The following is a 25974-nucleotide window of genomic DNA, read 5'->3' on the forward strand; positions in this document are numbered from 1 at the left end:
CCTGACTCCCCAAAGCCTTTCCACCATCTACAAGGCACAAGTTAGGAGTGTGATAGAATACTCTCCGCTTGCCTGGTTGAGTGCAGCTCCAACAACACTCAAGAAGCTCGACACCATCCAGGACAAAGCAGCCCGCTTGATTGGCACCCCATCCACCACCCTAAACATTCACCACCGGCGCACCGTGGCTACAGTGTGTACCATCTACAAGAGACACTGCAGTAACTTGCCAAGGCTTCTTCGACAGCACCTCCCAAACCCGCGACCTTTACTACCTAGAAGGACAAAGTCAGCAGGCACATGGGAACACCACCACCTGCACGTTCCGGTCCAAGTCACACACTATCCCAACTTGGAAATATATCGCCGTTCCTTCATCGTCACTGGGTCAAAGTCCTGGAACGCCCTACCTAACAGCACTGTGGGAGAACCTTCACCACACAGACTGCAGCGATTCAAGAAGGCGGCTGATCACCACCTTCTCAAGGGCAATTAGGGATGGGCAATAAATGCTGGCCTTGCCAGCGACGCCCGCATCCCATGAACGAATAAAAAAAATGATGCTGCAGTTTTCTCCCAAGCTTATAACACCACTGAGCATATATATCAAAAATGATGCTATGTGTATATATTTGCACATTTTGAAGGAAACCAAAGCTCCCTACCTGTATAGCCTGCTTCACTTAAGGACACATCTCAATCCACTTCTGTGTACCAGTACTATTTCAGGGGGGTTTACAGGGAGTTGGGAGTTCTTGTACTGATAAGTAGATAGAGTAGGTCTGATGCACTTTGTGGTGTCAGGGTGTGCATTGTTTCCGAGGTACTGCACTAGAACCAGCTGTTAATCTGGAGACAACATGGCACCATTCCAGTGTTGAACATCCTAATTGGTGTTTCTGATTTGAGGTGAAACCGCTAAATTGATGTGCATTTTATCTGTTCATTGCTGGTATAATAGGGCATAGATTTTTCTTGTAGTTGGTTTGATTTGTTTGTGTTTTTGGTTTTCTTATGTATTCTTTGTTTTTTCTCCAATTATCAGTGGAAGTGGAGGCCTTGATAATGAAACACATTCCCTCAATAACACTTTATTGGAGTACGTTGATCTAACGAGGCAGTTACTTGAAGCTGAGAATGACAAGGATTCTGACACATTAAAGGATATCCGATGCCATTTCAGTGCCTTGGTGGCAAATATCATTCAAAATGTCCCAGGTATACATAATTATAAGATAAGCAATGTGCTCATGTGCTGAAATATTTTTATTAACTAATATGCATTGAGAGTGTAAGTTTGTCGACACTCCCTGATGGAGAAAGTCTTGCGCTGCTTTGCTCCAGCATCAGGTCGGGCCTTAACTCTGAAGTTATACTGCACCAGTTTAGCTAATTTTGTGTAGTGGAACTGCACCCTTCGAACTAGAACCTGGGAAAGTAAGAAAAATGGTGCAAGAACTATTAGCTGTAACTAATCGTCAAAATATGAATAAACACAACTGTATCTTTTGCAAATGTATAAAATATCATGTTTCAATAACATAGCAAATATTTAAAATAAAAAGGGAACTGAAGATGGAGGAAAAACCAGGAACATTTATACTATTTCAAAGGCATACTTTAAAACACTGGATCAAAGAAGACCTGCAAACATGTTTATCAGTTCTACCATTTAGGTAGATGAGCATGTGAACAGCAAACTTCTGGCATTTCTTTGAAGTGGAGGCAGGCTTATTTGAAGACCACCAGGTTCTTTCACAGTACAGACCCCATCACTTATACCATCCTCATTTATCCCAGATAGCTGCCCATATTGGGCAAATGGTGCTAACCATTTGCCATTATTATAGGCGTCAACTACAAAGGTGCCGCTTAAACTGTATTAAGCGTGCCAACTATTTCAGGCAGTTCAAGCAGCTGTTCGCACCTTGTCAAAGTGCGATTACCTGTCATTAAGTCCCTTCAGTCACCACTCTTTCCCCCCCCCCCCCACCTCCGTGGTTCTCTAGACCTCCTGCGATTGCAATCGTTTCAGTTCTAAACCAGAGGTGAAACTGACCAGACCGCTGTGTACGTCAGCCCTGTTGAGCTTTCCATAGCTGAAGAGCGTTTGCTCTTGTATCTTAACTCCTACTCTATCTTTCTCTCACAGACAGGTTATTGGTCATTTCCTGTTTGCATCATTACCACGGTGTGAGTAACGGCACTGGGGCAGAGCGGGAAGTGGAGAGACAGGGAATGAGGATTCTCTGCGTGCTTTAAAAAAATGTGTTGGTTACACCGGCCACCGCCTATAGCGGGCAAATTACGTTGACAGCAACGCGCTCGCTATAAGTAGTGGGGACTGTAATCCAGTAATCAGAATGCCAATTATTTCTATCACTGAAGTAGACAAGATGAGAAAAGTAATCAAAGGCAAAAAATGGCATCTTCTTTCACAATTGCAAACTTGCATACAATATCATTTGAAAAACCCACAGTACTGGCCAAACAAACTTGATATGATTGGCTTCTGGTTAGATGTCACCAACAAAGGCCATGCCTTGAAATTGTCTCCAGATAGTTTTCATATATTGCCTTTCTTCCCCCACACAAAGGAACTTTATTTCGGAATATGGCTAGACAAAAGTCTCCATTTTCTAAATTCACAGTTTTTTGTGTTGTATGAAAAAATATGTATTACAGAAATTTTGTGTGATGGAGCTCTGCTTCTGTCACTAGTGCTTACCTTGGTGTACTCTGAGCATCGGTTGCATTTTAAATCATAAGGGCAGAAATCCTCATTGCTGAATGTCCTCAGAGTTTAGTTAAAGAAGGATTGTTTGTATAACTGTCAAAATTCCATATATGTTTTGTTGAGATATTGCGATTTACCAGTGAAATTGAGCAATCCTAATGTAGTTTTGAAATTAATATGTTCTACGTAACTCTTCATCTATGTGCGTGAGAGTGCACCAGATCCAAAATCTAACTCCAGCCCAAGAAAATAAACAGTTCTGTTACCATTGTTTAACTCTCATGCATCAGAAAGAGCTTTTTGTTTAAATTGTTTGAATTATTAAGGATTTTAAAGGTAATATATTATACAATGCTTAATTTATCCAGGAGACATATTGAGATTCATTTTACTTTTTTGTCTTTCCTTACAGTGCACCAACGCAGAGCTATCTTTCCACAGCAGAGTCTACGCCACAGTCTATTTATGTTGTTCAGCCACTGGGCCGGCCCCTTTAGCATAATGTTTACTCCTCTCGACAGATACAGTGATAGGAACATGCAAATTAACCGGCATCAGTACTCTGCATTAAAGGTACAAGACATTAATCCTTTTAGTTCACTGTGAAAATCCACCAAATAGAATCATAGACTCTTACAGCAGAGAAGGGGGCCATTTGGCCCGTCGTGTCTTTGCCGGCTCTTTGTAGGAGCTGTCCAGCTTTAGTCCCACAACCCAGCTTTTTCCCCATAACCCTGCAAATTAGTCCTCTTCAAGTACGTGTGCAATTGCCTTTTAAAAGTTCCTATGGAATCTGCTTCCACCGTCCTTTCAGGTAGTGCATTCCAGATCTTAACAACCCTCTGTGGGAAAAAAAATCTCTTTATTTCCCCTCTAGTTCTTTTGCCAATTATTTTAAATCTGTGACCTCTGGTTACTGACTCACTTGCCAGAGGAAACAGTTTCTCCCTATTTGCTCTATCAAAACCCCTCATTATTTTGAATACCTCTATTTGCTCTATCAAAACCCCTCATTATTTTGAATACCCCTATCAGGTCTCCTCTTAACCTTCTCTGCTCTAAGGAGAACATTCCCAGTTTCTCCAGATAAGTTAAGTCCCTCATAAGAACATAAGCAATAGGAGCAGGAGTAGGCCAATCGGCCCCTCGAGCCTGCTCCGCCATTCAATGAGATCATGGCTGATCTGATATTAACCTCAAATCTAAATTCATGCCCAATTTCCTGCCCGCTCCCTGTAACCCCTAATTCCCTTTACTTCTAGGAAACTGTCTATTTCTGTTTTAAATTTATTTAATGATGTAGCTTCCACAGCTTCCTGGGGCAGCAAATTCCACAGACCTACTACCCTTTGAGTGAAGAAGTTTCTCCTCATCTCAGTTTTGAAAGAGCAGCCCCTTATTCTAAGATTATGCCCCCTAGTTCGAGTTTCACCCATCCTTGGGAACATCCTTACCGCATCCACCCGATCAAGCCCCTTCACAATCTTATATGTTTCAATAAGATCGCCTCTCATTCTTCTGAACTCCAATGAGTAGAGTCCCAATCGACTCAACCTCTCCTCAGATGTCCGCCCCCTCATCCCCGGGATTAGCCGAGTGAACCTTCTTTGTACTGCCTCGAGAGCAAGTATGTCTTTTCTTAAGTATGGAGACCAAAACTGTATGCAGTATTCCAGGTGCGGTCTCACCAATGCCTTATATAACTGCAGCAATACCTTCCTGTTTTTATATTCTATCCCCCTAGCAACAAAAGCCAACATTCCGTTGGCCTTCTTGATCACCTGCTGCACCTGCATACTAACTTTTTGATCTTCTTGCACTAGGACCCCCAGATCCCTTTGTACTGCAGTACTTTCCAGTTTCTCGCCATTAAGATAATAACTTGCTCTCTGATTTTTCCTGCCAAAGTGCATAACCTCACATTTTCCAATATTGTATTGCATCTGCCAAATCTCCGCCCACTCACCCAGCCTGTCTATATCCCCCTGTAGGTTTTTTATGTCCTCCTCACTCTCTACTTTCCCTCCCATCTTTGTATCATCTGCAAACTTTGATATGTTACACTCGGTCCCCTCCTCCAAATCGTTAATATAGGTTGTAAAGAGTTGGGGACCCAGCACCGACCCCTGCGGAACACCACTGGCTACTGGTTGCCAGTCCGAGAATGAACCATTTATCCCAACTCTCTGCTTCCTGTTCGATAACCAATCCTCCACCCATGCCAGAATATTACCCCCAATCCAATGATTCTTTATCTTGAGCAATAGTCTTTTATGTGGCACCTTGTCGAATGCCTTCTGGAAGTCCAAATACACTACGTCCACTGGTTCCCCTTGATCCACCCTGCACGTTATGTCCTCAAAGAACGCAAGCAAATTTGTCAGACATGACTTCCCCTTCGTAAAGCCATGCTGACTTTGTCCTATTAAATTATGTTTATCCAAATGTTCTGCTACTGTCTCCTTAATAATAGACTCCAAAATTTTACCCACCACAGATGTTAGGCTAACTGGTCTATAATTTCCAGCCTTCTGCCTACTACCCTTTTTAAATAAGGGTGTTACATTGGCAGTTTTCCAATCTGCCGGGACCTTTGCCGAGTCCAGAGAATTTTGGAAAATTATTACCAAAGCATCCACAATCCCTACTGCCACTTCCCTCAAGACCCTCGGATGTAAGCCATCAGGTCCAGGGGATTTATCCGCCTTGAATCCCATTAACTTACTGAGTACCAATTCCTTAGTGATTTTAATCGTATTTAGCTCCTCCCCCCCCTAGAGCCCCCTGTTTGTCCAGTGTTGGGATATTCTTAGTGTCCTCTACTGTAAAGACTGAAACAAAATATTTGTTCAGCATTTTTGCCATCTCCATGTTTCCCACCATTAATTTCCCGGTCTCATCCTCTAAGGGACCTACGTTTGCCTTAGCCACCCTTTTCTCAGCTTTATTTTAGTCATGGTTGTAGCATTTCCACATGTGAAAGAATTACTATATTCGTCAAACTCAAGTCAAGTTTCATTCTTAATTTGTCTTATTTCGGCACATTCTCTGTGAACCATTAAACCCTCCAGTGGCTGGAGTCATACCTAGCACAAAGGAAGATGGTAGTGGTTGTTGGAGGCCAATCATCTCAGCCCCAGGACATTGCTGCAGGAGTTCCTAAGGGCAGTATCCTAGGCCCAACCATCTTCAGCTGCTTCATCAATGACCTTCCCTCCATCATAAGGTCAGAAATGGGGATGTTCGCTGATGATTGCACAGTGTTCAGTTCCATTCGCAACCCCTCAGATAATGAAGCAGTCCGTGCCTGCATGCAGCAAGACCTGGACAACATCCAGGCTTGGGCTCATAAGTGGCAAGTAACATTTGTACCAGGCAATGACCATCTCCAACAAGCGAGAGTCTAACTACCTCCTCTTGACATTCAACGGCATTACCATCGCCGAATCCTCCACCATCAACATCTGCGGGTCTCCATTGACCAGAAATTTAACTGGATCAGCCACATAAATACTGTGGCTACAAGAGCAGGTCAGAGGCTGGGTATTCTGCGGCGAGTGACTCACCTCCTGACTCCCCAAAGCCTTTCCATCTACAAGGCACAAGTCAGGAGTGTGATAGAATACTCTCCACTTGCCTGGATGAGTGCAGCTCCAACAACACTCAAGAAGCTCGACACCATCCAGGACAAAGCAGCCCGCTTGATTGGCACCCCATCCACCACCCTAAACATTCACTCCCTTCACCACCGACGGTGGCTGCAGTGTGCACCATCCACAGGATGCACTGCAGCAACTCTCCAAGGCTTCTTCGACAGCACCTCCCAAACCTGCGACCTCTACCACCTAGAAGGACAAGGACAGCAGGCACATGGGAACAACACCACCTGCACGTTCCCCTCCAAGTCACTCACCATACCGACTTGGAAATATATCGCCGTTCCTTCATCTTCGCTGGGTCAAAATCCTGGAACTCCCTACCTATCAGCACTATGGGAGATCCTTCACCACACAGACTACAGCGGTTCAAGAAGGCGGCTCACCACCACCTTCTCAAGGGCAATTAGGGATGGGCAATAAATGCTGGCTTTGCCAGCGATGCCCACATCCCATGAACGAATAAAAAAGAACTGGAATTTTAGTTAACAGCAGCCTCATATAGGTTTAAAGTTTGAAAACAGTTTCCTGAATATTCAAAAGGATGTGGTTTTAATAATTAAATCTCAAATCCTAAATAATTTAGATTTCTGAACCAATTTTAACAGGCATTATAAATCCATTCACAATACAGGTGTATATTCATGCAAAAGTTTGTGTGTGCATACTCATCATGGAAATGTTGAATCTCAAGTTTGGGGAAGTGGGGGGAGCTAAATAATGTACAGCATTGCAGGGGTAAATGGCCTTATTTGGCCTTACTAAGGGTGTTGTTTATAATACTACAAATAATCTTTGTTTTGACTACAATTTCATCCACTTTATTTAAATTTTTGATTGACAATATATTTATCACAGAAGGACAGTACTTATAGGCACTGTGGATGCTGCTGTTCATCTGAGCAGCAGGTGCCCAATCGTGATCAGAGCACCTGAATTGTTCATATTACATTACACTTGATGGAGATGTATGTCTCATACCTGGAGACATTGGCCTCAATGTTATGAGTAGGCACATTGATAGGGACCCTCTACATAATGTCACTCTAGTGTTGGCTACACATGCTGCTTCCTACAATTTGTAAGCTTCCAAGGAGACATAATGGGATTAATTCTGTGAGGCTCCACTCCTAGGTATGGAGCCTTGCGCAACATGAGCATGGATCTAAGAATCGGGCACAGAGGTTAGTGTGTCTGATTTGTGGCACTCCATATATTCAGGTGATTCTAGTGCACTAAGCATTGCAAAATGTGCCCTAATAAAATCAATTTAAAAAATGAAAGTTTGAAAAATAATTGGAGAGCTGTGATGAACATCATGGATAAGTACAGTGGTGGCAGTTACCTGTAATGTTACCTTCATCCTAAATTCAACAAATGTACAAACAATTAGTATTTCTAGTGGTAATGTATTGCCAAACCTTGTACTACAGGCACTGTTGTTATCACTTCACCTGTGTTGTTTAGATCCAGGAGAATTGTCACGAGTATTTTCACAGTATCATTTCTTTAATCATGCATATCAATCCCGTCTTTCACCATTATAGGCTATGTCAGCTGTACTGTGTTGTGGACCCGTGTCTGATAATGTAGGTCTGTCATCAGATGGCTACCTGTACAAGTGGTTGGATAATATCCTGGATTCACAAGAAAAAAAGGTAAGAAATATCTGGGTTACATCCTTCTTAAATCATAGATGTATACAATAAATGCCATGTATAAAAGTAGTAATTTTAGTAATATTGAAGACCAAATGAACTTGAGTATAGTCTTTGGTCTCTTATGTTCTGAAAACTCACCAGTTAAAAATAATACTATAAAGGCTGCTATTTTACAAGATGCGTTAATGTTATATTAATGTCTTCTTTCATGGTAAGATTAATTTCAGTAGTGTGCTGATGCTAAAACCAAACTGGTAGTTGGATTAACCTGCATAATTAATTGTCCCTGCCTATAACAGCTGGCATTGTCTTGTGCAATAATTTATTTCTATAGCTACTGTTTTAATATTAACTCTATATTTTGCACATGCTTGCTTTAGGTTCATCAGTTAGGCTGTGAAGCCGTAATGCTCTTATTAGAGCTGAATCCAGACCAGAGTAACCTGATGTACTGGGCTGTAGATCGATGCTATACAGGTTCAAGACGCGTGGCAGCTGGCTGTTTCAAGGCAATAACTAATGTGTTTCATAACAGGTACGAGTTAAACTGTTCTCATATTGATGGCTAAGCAATAATGAACACACGCTCACACAGTGGACTGTAATTGAGGTAGCTCAATTAAACATTATGAGCATTGAACATTATAAAACATCAGGCTGATTCAGTTCAATAAAAGCTATTGTCTGCAATAACCACTTACATGTTTATAAATTGGCCACTGGGAGGGAAGACCTCAATTATCTGTTGTTGGATAACTGATTTTTTAAATTCCGTCTGTGGATCTCAATAAACTTAATTCCAATATTCCAATGTCAGTAAGGCTATCTGCAATCAGAGGCTGAACCAACCTGTGCCACATTCATACAGCTCCTACCTGCCAGTTATAGAGGGCATTGGCAGAGATCTAGCTGCAGACCACCGATGCTCACTTTCATGAATGGTGCATGGTGTGCTCATAGTACAAGGAGGAATCTGAGGACATGGAACAAGATATCATAAAAGGAGAACTACAACCAGTTACAAACTACAGTGTGGCTAGAAGCGCACAGTTGTGTCTACAATGGGAAATAGTGAAAGACTCCTTATGTTTTTTTGCACCGTGAAGACAAAATTGGTGGGATACCTGTGATCTGTTAGAATTCACAAAATTATGGAAGTAAAATTGCATTAATAAGACGCACTAATCAAGTATTAAATCATTTGAGGAGTCTTGATGGTAGCTAATATCTTCAATTATGGATCTTCAAAGGTTAATTTGCTGTAATGAGATTTTTTTAATTAATGACCCTACCTTGATGTATGCAGATTTTCCATTATAAGTCCAGTTTGGCTTTAATTTATTTTGGTTCCCTCTTGATAATATGCTCTGGCTTAAACAAACTCTTTAAGTTGAACCTTCATTAACGATTGTGCGCATGTTCTCTGTAAACAAACTGGCATATTTATCTTGGGATCATGCTGTTTGATTTAGTATTTGTTTTTGTTCATGTGTGCTTTACTTACACTAATCATAACAAGACTAAATAAAAATTTAACTCTGTAAATTTAATAATATATGTACATCTGGAACTTCCTCACAGGGATTACCAGTTTGACACTGTGACCCTTCTGAACCTGATACTTTTCAAAGCAGCTGATTCATCCAGAGAGATCTATGAAATTGCCATGCAACTGCTGCAGGTTTGTGAATGATCTGAAATGAAAGCAGTGACACTTTCACTCAATGCACAACTGAATGTCTTATGTAACTCTTAATATATATTTGTTTTCTGTTATTAATCCTCAGCAAAAAATATTCTCTTAATTCTAAATCTAAACAGAATCATAGAAAGGTTACAACACGGACGGAGGCCATTCGGCCCATCGAGTCCGTGCCGGCTCTTTGGAAGAGCAATCCAGCTAGTCCCACTTCCCTGCCCTAGCCCCGTAGCCCTGCAAATTTTTTCCTTTCAAGTACTTATCCAGTTCCCTTTTGAAGGCCATGGTTGAATCTGCATCCGCCACCCCCTCGGGCAGTGCATTCCAAATCCTAACCACTCGGGTAAAAAAGATTTTCCTCATGTCACCTTTGGTTCTTTTGCCAATCACCTTAAATCTATGTCCTCTGGTTCTTGACCCTTCCACCAATGGGAACAGTTTCTCTCTATCTACTCGGTCTGGACCCTTCATGATTTTGAATACCTCTATCAAATCTCCTCTCAACCTTCTCTGTTCCAAGGAGAACAACCCCAGCTTCTCTGGTCTATCCATGTAACTAAAGTCCCTCATCCCTGGAATCATTCTAGTAACTCTCCTGCACCCTCTCTAAGGCCTTCACATCTTTCCTAAAGTGTGCTGCACTTATTATTATGCATTATATTATGAAATTTGAGAAATGTACAAACCATAATAATTATTAACTCATAATATCATCTGTTTAATATGCTTCAAGTAACTTTGTAAACAACAGAATTAGCCCATCAGTAAATGAGGAAAATCACAGAGAATTTCCATTTGTCACACATCCTCCTTTTTGCACGATTTGTAGCCCTAGCCCTGCCTATCATTTGCTTCAGCAGTTGCCTGAGTGCAACATTGCACCAATATCAGTTTTAATACTTTGAAGTACCACTCTTGATTAATGCAGTTAGTGACTTTGCTTATAAGGATGAAAGATAGTGCAAGGAAATTAACATTGTTCTGCTTTTTGCACTCTGTGTCTGCATCAGCTACCCCAGATTAGGTGAATAAAAGATATTTTACAAGATAAAGCTCTCTGTGCATTGTGCCATAACATCTGAAGAGCATCCATTACTGAACCGTTGTGACATTTTCATTGCCACAGCAGTCACCTTTGTGGCCTCATTTTATGTTACTGTCAGAATTGAAATTTGGCAGTGTATTGACACATGTATGGAAAATAAGTTAGTGCTAAATTCACATCACAAGATAGTTGAATTCAGAATTGACACACCTGGACCACAGTCAGTGTGACTCCTTCAGGCAAATTGGAGTAATATTGTGTCAAGCTGTAATGCAACAGCTGAACCCAGCGCAACTCTTCAGAATCCAATGTGCAACGTGTTGTGCACAGAAATCAGTACCTTGATAAGGCACCAAAAAGCTCTTGCTTAATTTGCAGAATATTTATGGCAACAGAACCATCAAATCCTTCAGTAGGTTCAAGCTGAATTCCAGGTCTATCTGATGGACCCTTCTGGTACTTCTAAATGAAACACTTACTAACTGATCAGACCAACTGATGAAAGTGATATGGCCACTCACAGCTCTAGAAATCTTTTTCACACCCAACCAAGACACAGCAAAATTAATTTCCAGGAGATATGGAATCTTTATTTCCATGTGCCCAGAGAGTAGTAACGGAACAAAATAGCCTACAAGTGATCTGAGCGAATGCTATCTGACAACAATTGGAATTTAATTTGTGAAGCAGTCTCAACCTGTAATAAATTAAAAGAAAGGAAAAATAAAATAGACCTTGCATATCCCTGCTTGGCTGCACAGTGGCATCCTGAACTTGTGGTGGAGTGCTGGAGACCATGTGGTTGTGAGAGCGTAACCATTCACATTTTCTGATCCTGCCCAAAGATCCGGCCTTACTGGGAAAAGTAACCGCATGAAATCCAAAAGATGCTCAGGCAGACAGTTGAACCATGTTCAGTATTCTGCCTCCTGCAGGCCTCAATTTTAGCAAGCTCCTTCATTATTCATCTCCCCTAAAGGTAAGGTCACTCCCAAAGCTCCAGTGGTACAACTTACAATGGTTGTCAGTGGTGTAGTGTCAGCTTGGTTCAGTTACTAGCTCTCTTGCCATTGAATCTGAAGGTTGTGGGTTTGAAGACTCAAACACTGACATTCCAGTGCAGTACTGAAAAACTGCTGCATTGCCATTGGTCTCTTAACTCAACAGTCTGTATGAAACGCTCCTATAATCTCAATACACTGAAGCTAGGAGTTGTCTGACCAACCGTGTAGTTTTCTTCAGCTTGATACAAAGATAGTAGCTTTGTTTCTGAATAGATAAAAACCAGGAGAACATTTGAAGGGACCTGGACAAAGGGGCAATCGGAGGATGATTGAGTTCCTCTGTGGGGATACCTCGAAGATCATTTATTGGTGTTGATGCTAAAAGCCAAATCATTTTTAAATGAGCTAGATAATTAAAGTAAATTTTGAACTTACCTTCATTAAACAAACATTTTGTAGAATAGTTGCAGTGGCATTTTGTAGTGTTTTTAGGAAAGTGCTTTGGTAATATTTCTGAATAATTCAAGTAATTTATGAAACATGATAAAATGTTTGATTAACAAAGCATGCAGGAAAGAATTATGATAAGCCATCCAGCAGTTGAGGGCAGTGCCTTCAGCCATCTCAACTCTACTCTCTGGAATTCCTTCTCTAAACCTCTTTGCCTGCAGCCTCTACAAGTCTCCAGAATATCAATACACCAATGTTTAGATATTCTAAGTATAGATTGTCTGTACAGTAAATATGTTAGTCCCTTTTTAAGTTTTGCTTGTTGTTTTTACTCATTGCAGATCTTGGAGCCCAAGCTATTTCGCTATGCCCAGAAGCTGGAAGTGCAGCGAACTGATGGAATACTAAGCCACCCTACTCCACTGCCACACCTCTATTCTGTTTCCTACTATCAACTGTCAGAGGAATTGGCAAGGATTTACCCAGAGCTCACAATCCCAATCTTCTCGGGTATATTTCAGTCATTCCATATGCAATAGTTTTTCTCACTATTTTCTGTGGAAATGGTCATTCACACTTACTTAAGACTGTATGACTGACGAGACCCTTTTTGATTTCTTTTGTGTTTGATAAACAAGAACCACAATAGTTACTTTTCCTTTTGTTTTATATGGTGTTTAGATAGTAAAAAAAAATCAAATTGAAAATTTCTAGTCAAATACCTGCCCATATTATTTTCCTAATATGTCTTCGATCAGCTTGGCTAGATACCATGACATTTAGCTTGAGTTCATTGAGTTATGTCTTGGATCCTGTTTTGATCTTGCAGACCTTATGACAAGAACTGGTTCATAAGGCTGTGTAAAAATATTCATAATGTAAAAGAAGCAAATCATGAAAGGGCATTCAAAAGATAAGTGGCAAATTCTTGCCCTTGTGGAGACCTGCAAAGTTAGGACCTCCTTCTCATTATGGTCTGTTCTGTGATGTCACTGACTGGGGCAGCCTAGAATGGCTCCAGAATTCAGACTGTCCTCACTGTAGCTCACTGGAGAGCATACTGCCAGATGAATGTGTAGAGTAGGGGAGTACTTGAAATAAATAATAGTCCCCTGCAATTTCCTTTCCCGTTAAGTGCCATTCTTTGTGTATTTCGTCTGGTGTGCTGTGTGTGTAGTTCTGATAGATTTAACAAAACACTTGCTTTGCTAGTGTTCACCAAGTCAATATGATAGATGTTATAACCTGTTGAGTCGTTCGTCCGAAAAAGTGCAATTTAATTTGTTCTCTGAACATAATTGCCATTTCTTTACATTACAATTTTATTTTTGCTTAATCCCTTGTTAATGTGATATTGGACTTGTTTCTGAAATGTTTTTTTAAGTAATTTTGAGGGTAACAGAAACTGCTGCTAGCTGTACCTTTGATTTTATAATAAAGCAGTATTACCGATTTAACCTTTACAGAAGTAAGTCACAGAATCCAAACAGCGCACCCTGCTGGTCGGCAAGTGATGCTACACTACCTTCTGCCCTGGATGAATAACATTGAACTGGTAGATTTCAAACCCTTGCCTTCAACAAAGACAACGGATGAATCTGATGCAGTCTATATGAAGGACAGGGAGATGATGTCAAACAGCAGACGTTGGCTGAGAGGGGAAGGTTGGGGATCTCCACAGGCTACTATCATGGTGCTAAATAACCTGATGTATATGACAGCAAAAGTAAGTGTGTTTTTATGGGATTCTGTTCTCATTCCAAAGGAAACCTGCAATATCATGAAAAATGTTTCTAAGACACACCAGGAAATCAGTAATGTAAACAGATAAAGACATATTAAAAGTTTAAAGGCATGAAAATAAAATCATCTTTACATATGGTACAACGATTTTAAAATTTTAATCAGGGAGCTGTATTTCTTAATTTATCTTGGTAACAGAATCATGTAGACAGACTGAGCAATGCACCTTTGTATTCTTGACTGTTTCCAAGGCAGTATGTGATACAGTGCCAGTTGTGATAGGCTCACAATTTCACCAGTTGGTGTCAGAAGTGATAGGCTCACAATCCCATCAGTTGTTACATCCAAGCTGGAGATAGCTTGGGCTGGATTTGGGATTCTCTTAACTGTAAAAGGGTAAAATATGCTAATAACCTCAGGAGGAATGATGCATGAAATTATTTTTTTCAAAAAGGTGTGTAGCAATCATTTAATTGTGTCATGGCAAACTGTTGTGATTTAAATATAAGCAGTGTTTGCTGAAACTGAAGATGCATATTCTAAAATAGAGGGTACAGTGGTGTAGTGGTTATGTTACTGGACTAGTAATTCAGAGAATGTGAGTTCAGATCCCATCATGGGAGATTTAGAATTTTCAGTCTAAAAATTAGAGCCAGACCTTTCAGGAACAAGATTAGAAAACATTTCTACACACAAAGGGTGGTAGAAGTTTGGAACTCTCTTCCGCAAATGGCGATTGATACTAGCTCAATTGCTAAATTTAAATGTGACATAGATAGCTTTTTGGCAACCAAAGGTATTAAGAGATATGGGCCAAAGGCAGGTATATGGAGCTAGATCACAGATCAGCCATGATCTTATCAAATGGCGGAGCAGGCACGAGGGGCCGAATGGCCTATTCCTGTTCCTATGTTCCTAAATTAGAAACTTTTGCACCATTAAATTTAACTCTGAAAATTTATCTTGCCAAATCTTTGTGTCTCGGCAAGCTATTGATGTTGAAATTACCCGTGAGTGTAATTTCCTTGGAATACAGAAAATACTATCACAGTGATACAAACTATTTTTATTTTTTAGTGTCAGTTTTTACAGTAAAATATAGAAAACTGCACTTGATTCCCAGAATTAAAGGTGATAGTTTTGCCAGAGTTTATATTCTAGATAATGAGATGTCAAGAGTTTTGTGTTATTTTTAAGTTACTTGTAATTTGCATTTTTTTTCCTATACAGTATGGTGATGAGCTAGCATGGTCAGAGATTGAAAATGTGTGGACAACACTGGCAGACAGTTGGCCCAAAAACCTAAAAATAATTCTGCACTTCCTTATCAGCATGTGTGGTGTGACAAGTGAGCCCAGCCTCCTGCCTTATGTAAGTAAATGTCACCTACTGCTGCAAATACAAATCAGGAAAGTAATATTTGTTTGTTGACTTCAAAATCACTAGTTAATTTCTGTTATCCTTAACTGACAATGTATTCATTTGAAATGGGTAATTATTAATTGTGCCATCAGTAACTTTACTGTGTTACAAGGTTTTTTTACTGCGGTGAAGATGGTTTTATAGTACATTTTCAGCTTTGTACTTTTTTTTTGCTCGTAGTATCAGAGATTGTTTTTCATCATTTTCTAGCCAGAAATGTTAAATTGTTCGGTTTTTCTGATGTTTATCTAGGGGTATTTATTAATAAATTGAATGCGGGGGGGGCAGTGAAAGTGGCTGCAGTCTTAGTAAAGAATATGTGTCTTTGTTTGTTTTTAGGGGGATAGATTTTCCTTTCCTTAACTTGTACATTTTCACCAAGTTTTCATTTATTACTTTCAATGCTGACAACGTGATGTTTACTTGTCTTTTTAGTAGAAGAACATAAGAATTTTTAGTAACATGAAGGGCCCTTTAGGCCCAACAAACCAATCCCATTTTCAGAGATTCACCTCCACACATGATAATGAATAGCCTGGTGTAACAGTATCTTTTTATTCCAGCTTTTTGTTTAGTCCCTTTGAGTTATATGGTGTCTTTCACCCATTTGCTCATTTAGAATATCCTGACTTGCCTTGAAGGCTGATGTGACCTGATCCCAGGCCAGTCTCAGTGATGCTCTGAAATCAGCTTCATGAAGGTTTATGAGAGAGCTGAGCTGCCTTTCCTTATGATTTTCCCTCCCTTTCCAGAGATTTAGGTACCATAATCTAACTAGCACTTCATTACAGTAGTGAAGGAATGCTATACTGTCGAGGTGCTGTCTTTTGGATTAGATGTAAAACTGAGACCCCGTCTACCCTTAAAAGTAAAGGATCCCATAGCACTATTCGAAGAAGAGCAAGGGAGTTCTCACAATGTCCTGGCCAATATTTATCCCTCAACCAATATCACCAAAACAGATTATCTGATCATTAACTCATTGCTGTATGTGGGACCCTGTGTGCAAATTAGCTGCAACATTTTCTACATTACAACAATGACTACACTTCAAAAAAAACTTCATTGGCTGTAAAGTGCTTTGGGACATCCTGAGATCGTTTTTTTTTGTGTGTGTGGTGAAGCTCCTGGCTGGATCTTTGGCTCCCCACAGCACAAGCCATACTTGATGATATAGCTCAATGTGCTGCATCATCTTTACTCACTTTTCTTACTTAAATAACCTCTTCACATGTTGCTTAACTACAGCGTGAATTTCGCTAACCATAATTAAAGATGACCATCTATCATAACAAAAGTTAAGAGATGAAATGACTAAAATTGTCAGCAATCATAATGGAATATAAAAATTTGAATGACAAATAATTGTAGATGTTTTTATTGGAAAACTCAGTATTTGTACTTGAAAATACAAACCGAGAAACAAATAAACAAATGGTACAGTGGGGGAGAAGAACTAAGTTGAATAGATTATTAGAAAAATTGCTGGGAGTGTAAACAGCTTCAAAACTCCCTTATATACTATAAAATTTAATGCACTACGTCAAGTTTAATAAATTGCAAACTTGGAGGTACAATTTGTACACCAGAGCAATGGAGATTTTTTAATAGTTGGATGGGCAGAGTCACCATCCAGTTTGTGAAGCACATGTTTTTCCATTTTGCCTTTGCAATTTTTCTTTTGATTGCTTAATTTCCTTTTCCTTTTGCAGTTTTTAAATGTATTTTCTCTTGTTATTGTTACCTTATCCTTCTCTTTTCTGCTAGCTCTACAGCTGAAAGTTTCATACTAATGAAATATAAATATAGAAACATAGAAAATAGGAGCAAGAGTAGGCCATTCAGCCCTTCGGGCCTGCTGCGCCATTCAAAATGATTATGGCTGATCGTCTAACTCAGTACCCTGTTCCCGCTTTTTCCCCATATCCCTTGATCCCTTCAGTATTAAGAAATATATCTACCTCCTTCTTGAATACATCTAATGAATGGGCCTCCGCAGCCTTCTGTGGCAGAGAATTCCACAGGTTCACCACCCTCTGAGTGAAGAAATTTCTCCTCATCTAGGTTCTAAATGGCATACCTCGTATCCTGAGACTGTGACCCCTGGTTCTGGACTCCCCAGCCATCTAAGACAGAGAGTAACTATGCTCCTCAGGAGTGATACTGCTCAATACCCTATCGAGACTGCATGAATCTTTGCCAAGGAATAAACATTGCCTCCACTCACCTTAAACACTCATTCTATGCTTGTAGTGGTATCAGGAGTATTGCACTACTGTTACTGTATTGGGCTGTGTGTATAGCATGTGGTGCCTAATATACTTAATGAATCTGGTGAGAAATGTGCCTCTACAAGAAGGGAAAAGCTAAATTGCCCTAAAATTACTAACAGCAGATCAGACCAATAATAAAGCTAATGTGGAATTAAACAATGTTCCATTTATTAAGTATTTGAACATTGTTTATGGTAGTATATTTAAATTGAGTATGATTTTATGGAGTAATCGTGCAAATGAATTGCAGTTAATACTATTTATTTATTGTTATGGAATAGCATCTTGGCTTCTATGATCTAGCCCATCAGAGAAGGTGGACAAATGATGCAGCTCTGCAGAAATCATAGGAACAACTTTATTTTTTCATGTTTATAACTAGTTTATATGTGTTTGTGACTACACAGATCAAGAAAGTGGTTGTGTATCTGGGCAGAGATAAAACAATGCAGCTTTTGGAGGAGCTGGTGGCAGAATTGCAACTGACTGATCCAGTTAGCTCAGCTGTCATTCATATGGACAACCCACCCTACTACCGCATCACCTCTAGCTACAAAATCCCCTCCATCGCCTCAGGTAACTTCGGTTTAGCAGGATTCCACAGTTTATACAAGTCTCACATCTTTATTACTTGTACACAAAAGAACACATTCTTTCTTATTTGTTTAGCCACTATATACCTGTGGATGGGCCGTAGTTCAGCTAGGGGAAGGTTAAGGAGACAGGAATTTTTATACTCTCTGAAGACACGTGAGCTTCCTCAGTCTCATTGATGAATACTGTGCTGTAAACGTTCTTGGGGAGGAAGAAAGAAAAAGCAAGGGAAAACTTTCCTGGGTACTCAGTTGTGAAACTTTGGTCAGCTTTGTCATGATCAGTTGCAGAAGTTTCTCCTGATCATTTCTCCAGTGGGGCAGTTTGATTCAAATTTTGTTGAGAGATGTTTTTCAAGAAGATAGGAAGAATTGGCTCTGTTGATTTTAGAATGAATTCTGCAGTTCAAACCTTTTATTTAAAAACAGTTACGTTTAGAGATTCATCTTGTGCAGGAGGACACTATACACAGTCGCAGGGCCAGTCCAGTTCAAAAGTACTGATCAAGCCAGGCCCTCTAGCATGACTAGTGAGAAGCACTGGACTTTTCTACAGCCAAGGAGTTTTTTTCTCCCAGTTTGCACCATAAACTTTTGGCACTGGCAGGAGACTGTTTCAAATTTCCTTGGGAAAAGAGTGCACCACAGAAGTGTAATTAGTTGATCCAACTAGCACCCTGATCAGGAAAATGTATACTCACACATGAACCTCAGAGCTGCAATTGCACCAATCAGCATTCAAGGTTTGAGTGAGATCTTTGAACTCCAGCTGATGTAGATGGATTGAGTTATAGGTTGTCAGAATGTGGTGTTCTGTTCTCCTTTTCTCATGGCTGAGACACTGGTTTGAAATGAAGCTCGGAGAGCTAGAATTAGCTCTTAGAAGAACTTGATGAGGCCACCACCCTTCTCTTTTTCCGCTGCCCCCCCTTCCCACATATCAATTCTTCATGCAAGGGATCTCACTTAATGCCAGATGTTGTAAAAGATAAATAGCTTAATGCAACCTATCTTTGTTCTCAGCTAAAGTAGGTTTTATTGTAGCACCTTCTTTGTCTAGAGTCGACTGAATCAGAGTGTGCAGCAGCCTCAAAGGTTTTGTTGATTTAGGTAACTCCTTAACCGCAGCAGACTCTTGATTCAGAAGAAGGAAGAGGGACAAAGATAATACTGAGATGTAGCACTTATAACCAGTGCAACCTGTACAGTTATCCTTTAATGAGTTTAATGCTCAAGTACTTATGTTTGGATCCACCCTTACCTGTTATCCCTGAACTTTCAGATTGTGACTCGGTGCTGGACATACTTCATTTGTGTCAGTTTGGTTCAGTTAGTAGCACTCTCACCGTGAGTCAGAAAGCAATGGGTTCAAGCCCCATTCTGGGGATTGAGTACACAATCTAGGCTTACACTTCAGTGCATTACTGAGGGAGTCCTACGTTGTCTTTTGAATCGAGGTGCCTTCTGAATGTCCAGGTAGATGACCTAAAAGGTCCCATGATATTATTCAAAGAAGAGCAGGGGAGCTCTCCTGGTGTCTTAGCCAACATTTATCCGTCATTCAACACCACCAAAATGTTAACTGGTTACTTACCTCACGCTGTTTGTGGAACCTTGCTGTGTGCAAGAAGCTCAACATCATCCAGGACAAAGCAGCCCGCTTGATTGGCACCTTATCCACCACACTAAACATTCACTCCCTTCACCACCAGAGCACCATGGCTGCAGTGTGTACCATCTATAGGATGCACTGCAAACTCGCCAAGGCTTCTTTGCCAGCACCTTCCAAACCCGCAACCTCTACCACCTAGAAGGACATGGGAACGCCACCACCTGCACGTTCCCCTCCAAGTCACACACCATCCCGACTTGGAAATATATCGCTGTTCCTTCATTGTCGCTGGGTCAAAATCCTGAAACTCCCTACCTAACAGCACTGTGAGAGAACCTTCACCACACGGACTGCAGCGGTTCAAGAAGGCGACTCACCACCACCGTCTCAAGGGCAATTAGGGATGGGCAATAAATGCTGGCCTTGCCAGTGACGACAACATCCCATGAACAAATTTTTTTTATAATTGGCAGGGGGATGGGCAGCAGGATGTAGCATTGGAAAGGAGAAACAAGGGGCACAAAGGATCAAGAGAGAAAGATAGCACTACAAGACTATAAGAAAATCTAAGACTGGTTTGCAATGCATGTGTATAAATGCACGAAGCGTGCTAAACAAGGTTGGTGAGCTGCAGGCGCAAAAAGCCACATGTCAATACGATGTGGCAATAACGGAGACCTGGCTCAAAAAAGGGCAGGATTGGGTACTAAATATTCCTGGATACAAGGTGTTCAGGAAAGATAGGAAAAGAAAGAAAGGAGGGGAGGGTGGCAGTATTGATTAAGGAGAATATTGCAGTACTGGAGAGAGAGGATGTCTTAGAGGGATCAAGGACAGAATCTATTTGGTTAGAGTTAAGAAACAATAGAGGTGCCATTACACTACTGGGTGTATTCTATAGACCACCAACTAGTGGGAAGGATATAGAGGAGCAAATTTGCATGGAAAGTACAGAGAGATGCAAAGGCTATAGAGTAGTGATAACGGGGGACTTCAACTATCCTAATATAGACTGGGATAATAATATAAGGGGTAAAGAGGGGGAGGCATTTTTGAAATGTGTTCAGGATAATTTTCTTAACCAGTACGTTTCCGGCCCAATGAGGAAGGAGGCATTGCTGGACTTGGTTCTAGGGAATGAGGCGGGCCAAGTGGAGCAAGTGTCAGTGGGGGAGCATTTTAGGGAGCAGTGATCATAGTATTATAAGGTTTAGAATAGATATGGAAAAGGACACGGACCACTCTAAAGTAAAAATACTTAATTAGAGGAGGGCCAATTTCAGTGGTATGAGAACAGATCTGGCCCGGGTAAATTGGAATCAAAGATTGGCAGACAAAACTGTAGAATCATAGAATCATAGAAGTTACAACATGGAAACAGGCCCTTCGGCCCAACATGTCCATGTCGCCCAGTTTATACCACTAAGCTAGTCCCAATTGCCTGCACTTGGCCCATATCCCTCGATACCCATCTTCCCCATGTAACTGTCCAAATGCTTTTTAAAAGACAAAATTGTACCCGCCTCTACTACTGCCTCTGGCAGCTCGTTCCAGACACTCACCACCCTTTGAGTGAAAAAATTGCCCCTCTGGATCCTTTTGTATCTCTCCCCTCTCACCTTAAATCTGTGCCCCCTCGTTATAGACTCCCCTACCTTTGGGAAAAGATTTTGACTATCGACCTTATCTATGCCCCTAATTGTAATTGAACAATGGGCAGCCTTTAAGAAAGAGATGGTTCGGGTACTGTCTAGGTACATTCCCACGAGGGAGCAAGGTAGGGCAACTAAAGCCAGAGCTCCTTGGATGACAAAAGCGATAGAGAGTAAGCGGAAAAAGGGCATATGACAGATGTCGGGTTGATAATACAAGTGAGAGCCAGGCAGAATATAGAAAGTTCAGAGGGGAAGTGACAAAGGAAATAAGAGGGGCAATGAGAGAGTATGGGAATAGACTGGCGGCCAACATAAAAGGGAATCCAAAAGTCTTCTATAGGCATGTAAACAGTAAACAGGTACTAAGAGGAGGGGTGGGGCCAAGGAGATCTACTCATGGAGGCAGAGGACATGGCCGAGGTACTAAATGAGTACTTTACCAAGGAAGATGTTGCCAGAATCTCAGTAAAGGAAGATATAATTGAGATACTGGATGGACTAAAAATTGATAAAGAAGAGGAACTAGAATAGCTAGATGTACGTAATGTAGATAAGTTACCCGGTCCAGATTGGATGCATTCTAGGTTGCTGAGGGAAGTAAGGGTGGAAATTGAGGAGATTTTTTTAAAATTCATTCATGGGATGTGGGCGTCACTGGCAAGGCCAGCATTTGTTGCCCTTGAGAAGTTGGTGGTGAGCCGCCTTCTTGAACCGCTGCAGTCCGTGTGGTGAAGGTTCTCCCACAGTGCTGTTACGTAGGGGGTTCCAGGATTTTGACCCAGCGACGATGAAGGAACAGCGAAATATTTCCAAGTCGGGATGGTGTGTGACTTGGAGGGGAAAGTGCAGGTGGTATTGTTCCCATGCACCTGCTGCCCTTGGTCCTTCTAGGTGGTAGAGGTTGCGGGTTTGGGAGGTGCTGTCGAAGAAGCCTTGGCGAGTTGCTGCAGTGCATCCTGTGGATGGGGTGCCAATCAAGCGGGCTGTTTTGTCCCTTCCATAATCTTCCAAACATCCATAGATACGGGGGTGGTGCCAGAAGACTGGAAAATTGCAAATGTTGTTCAAAAAAGGGTGTAAGGATAAACCCAGCAACTACAGGCCAGTCAGTTTAACCTCAGTGGTGGGGAAACCTTTAGAAACGATAAACCGGAACAGAATTAACAGTTACTTGGACGAGTGTGGATTGATTTGGGAAAGCCAGCACGGATTTGTTAAAGGCAAATCGTGGTTAACTAACCTGAAGAGTTTTTTGATGAGGTAATGGAGAGGGTAGATGAGGGCAATGCAGTTGGTGTGGTGTATATGGACTTTCAAAAAGCATTTGATAAAGTGCCGCATGATAGACTTGTCATCAAGATTGCCGCCCATGGATTAAAGGAGGCAGTAGCAACTTGGATACAGAATTGGCTAAGTGACAGGAAACAGAGAGTAGTGGTGAACGATTGTTTTTCGGACTGGAGGGAGGTGTACAGTGGTGATCCCCAGGGGTCGGTGCTGGGACCACTGCTTTTCTTGATATATATTAATGACTTGGGCTTGAGTGTATGGGGCACAATTTCCAAATTTGCAGATGACACAAAACTTGGAAGTGTAGTAAACAGTGAGGAGGAGAGTGATAAACTTCAAGAGGATATAGACAGGCTGGTGGCATGGGCGGAAACATAGCAGATGAAATTTAATGCAGAAAAATGCGAAGTGATAATTTCGATAGGAAGAACGAGGAGAGGCAATATAAACTAGAGGGCACAATTCTAAAAGGGGTACAGGAACAGAGAGATCTTGGGGTATATGTGCACAAATTGTTGAAGGTGGCAGGGCAATTTGAGAAAGCGGTTAAAAAATCATACGGCTTCCTGGGCTTTATAAATAGAGGCATAGGGTACAAAAGTAAGGAAGTTATGTTGAACCTTATAAAACACTGGTACGGCCACAACTGGAGTATTGTGTCCAGTTCTGGGCAGCACACTTTAGGAAAGATGTGAAGGCCTTAGACAGGGTGTGGAAGAGATTTACTAGAATGATTCCAGGGATGAGGAACTTTAGTTACGTGGTTAGACTGGAGAAGCTGAGGTTGTTCTCCTTGGAACAGAGAAGGTTGAGAGGAGATTTGATAGAGGTATTCAAAATCATGAATGGTCCAGACAGAATAGAGAGAGAGAAACTGTTCCCAATGGCGGACGGGTCAAGAACCAGAGGGCATATATTTAAGGTGATTGGCAAAAGAACCAAAGGTGACATGAGGAAAATTTTTTTTACACAACAAGTGGTTAGGATTTGGAACGCATTGCCCAAGGGGGTGGTGGAGGCAGATTCAATCATGGCCATCAAAAGGGAACTGGATAAGTTCTTGAAAGGAAAAGATTTGCAGGGCTATGGGGATAGGGCAGCGGAGTGGGACTAACTGGATTGCTCTTGCATAGAGCAGGCGCGGACTCGATGAGCCGAATGGCCTCCTTCCGTGTTGTAACCTTTCAATGATTCTATGAGTGAGTGGTCAATCTATGGAACAGACTCCCTAGGGAGATGTTGGAAGCAGTTGGTATTGATTCATTCAAATACAAGTTAAATAGATTTATTTTTGAAAATAACATTTTGGGATACAGTATATGAGTAATTTGAGATGTGACGTGGTGGATGCATGCTTGGGAGGAAATGGTGGAAAAGGCTCCACCACTGAGGTTTTCCCTGTGTCATTTCTGGTTCTGTTGTAGACTAATTGATAGAGATTGATTGCTATGATTAGTCAACAACTCCATTATCACTCTATCATGCGGCTATCAGAATGGTAGAAGGTGAACTAGATGGATCTTGGTCTTATTTCGTCCAGCAATTCACATGTTTCTCTGTAAGGGGGCTTCATTAATAAAATAATTAGCTGTGTATGTATGTCGACAGACTAAAAGATTCTCCTCAGTACTAAAATGTTTAAATGATTCCAAATTCTATCTATAGTTGAATATTGACATTGAGGTGGTCAGATCTGCTTTTGGCAAATTTAAACCAAATTTGTTTTGTTAAGGGTAACTTTAAATGTTTTGAAGGAAAAATAAATAGTGTCATTGCATCAAAATACATATTTGCAACTGTCTGCAACCCACTTAAAAGCAATGACCGAAAAAAAATCAGGAGAAGGCAGCAAATTAAAATTGAGAATTGTACTTTATTATAGTTTTGCTTAGAGACAAAATTATCCAGAGTGCCACTCATTAAGTTCACTAAAAGACTGACTAGCCTTGATTGTTCCTACATACACTCCACGACTATGGCATTGTTTTGACATAAAGTATTTGTCTGTAATGTAATAACGGAATTTTAAATATAAAATGTTTTTTCTAAATTCTAGTTTATCATTTTGTGGCTTAATTCTGCTTTTTCAGGTAAATATTGCCTCCTTCAATTTCTTATTCATTTCTGTTATTTGTAGGTACCACTTCCAGCAGCAATACAATGGTGGCTGGACATGATGGTCATCAGGACAGTAGGCTAACAAAGGATCCTTCTATTGATGAGAAGTATGTACTGTTTAAAACAGTTAAATAATACTGCATTGTAATTCCTTGAGATTTTTGTAGGTTTTCTTAATATGCTACTTGTGGTGTTGCACACAGCAAGTTGGAGAATATGATCACTGTTTTACCTGTCTCTGCAAAGGTGTTACTTCTCGCTGTCTCTCCTCTTCTGCTTCTATCTCTTTTTCTCTTCCCTGCTGCTCCTCTCCTCATAGCTTTACTTTTTGCATCTCTCTGTCCTCACCTTGTCCTTTTGTCTTTTTCTTCTCGCCTTTTGGGTGGGAGGTGTTGGTTGGTTTGGTGTGGTATATTGGGCTTCAGGCTACATTTGGGGTGAAGATAATAGGGGAAATGCAGCCCTCAATGGCTTCTATTCCATCCCCCTTCACCATTTACATGTGCTTCCCCCCCACCTCCACACTCCCATCCTCTGCTATCCTTTTCCACAACCCAGTCCCCATCCTACCATCGCACTCCTATCTCTACCTCTACCTCTTCCCCTTTGAACTACTCGCTCAACCCATGTATGCTTCCCTACCTGTTGCTTCACTGTCACTCACCTCACCCTTAACCCTCCATCCACTCTTCCCCCACTTGCACTTTGCTTCCCCACAAGGGTGGCTGCCAAAGTGCCTCCTGCCACCCCCCCACCCCCAGTTTTCCTCCTACCATCCCCTTTCTATCTGTTTGCTTTAAAGAGGCTTTGTTTACAAACAAGCACAGAAACAGGCCATTCGGCCCAACAGGTCCATGCTGGTGTTTATGCTCCACATGAGCCTCCTCCCACCCTTCTTCATATAACCCTATCACATATCCTTCTGTTCCCTTCTTCCTCATGTGTTTATTTAGCTTCCCCTTAAATGCATCTGTGCTAGTCCCCTCAACTACTTGTGGTAGCGAGTTCCACATTCT

General features: G+C 41.1%; 1 protein-coding gene across 19 annotated transcripts in view; it reads left to right on the top strand.

The window, feature by feature from the left end:
- fryl (furry homolog, like) overlaps positions 1-25974 on the top strand; it is a 450071-nt gene that overhangs the window by 306719 nt on the left and 117378 nt on the right. For all 19 annotated transcript variants that reach the window (XM_067987951.1, XM_067987806.1, XM_067987858.1 and 16 more), the window contains 10 exons: positions 1046-1218; positions 3150-3310; positions 7941-8051; positions 8435-8589; positions 9636-9735; positions 12594-12762; positions 13719-13978; positions 15226-15366; positions 18098-18266; positions 24978-25065. In XM_067987951.1, the coding sequence (XP_067844052.1) occupies positions 1046-1218; positions 3150-3310; positions 7941-8051; positions 8435-8589; positions 9636-9735; positions 12594-12762; positions 13719-13978; positions 15226-15366; positions 18098-18266; positions 24978-25065 (1527 nt within the window). The remainder of the gene's footprint in view (positions 1-1045; positions 1219-3149; positions 3311-7940; positions 8052-8434; positions 8590-9635; positions 9736-12593; positions 12763-13718; positions 13979-15225; positions 15367-18097; positions 18267-24977; positions 25066-25974) is intronic.

The sequence above is a fragment of the Heptranchias perlo genome, chromosome 1 (assembly GCF_035084215.1).
Source record: "Heptranchias perlo isolate sHepPer1 chromosome 1, sHepPer1.hap1, whole genome shotgun sequence".
Lineage (NCBI taxonomy): Eukaryota > Metazoa > Chordata > Chondrichthyes > Hexanchiformes > Hexanchidae > Heptranchias > Heptranchias perlo.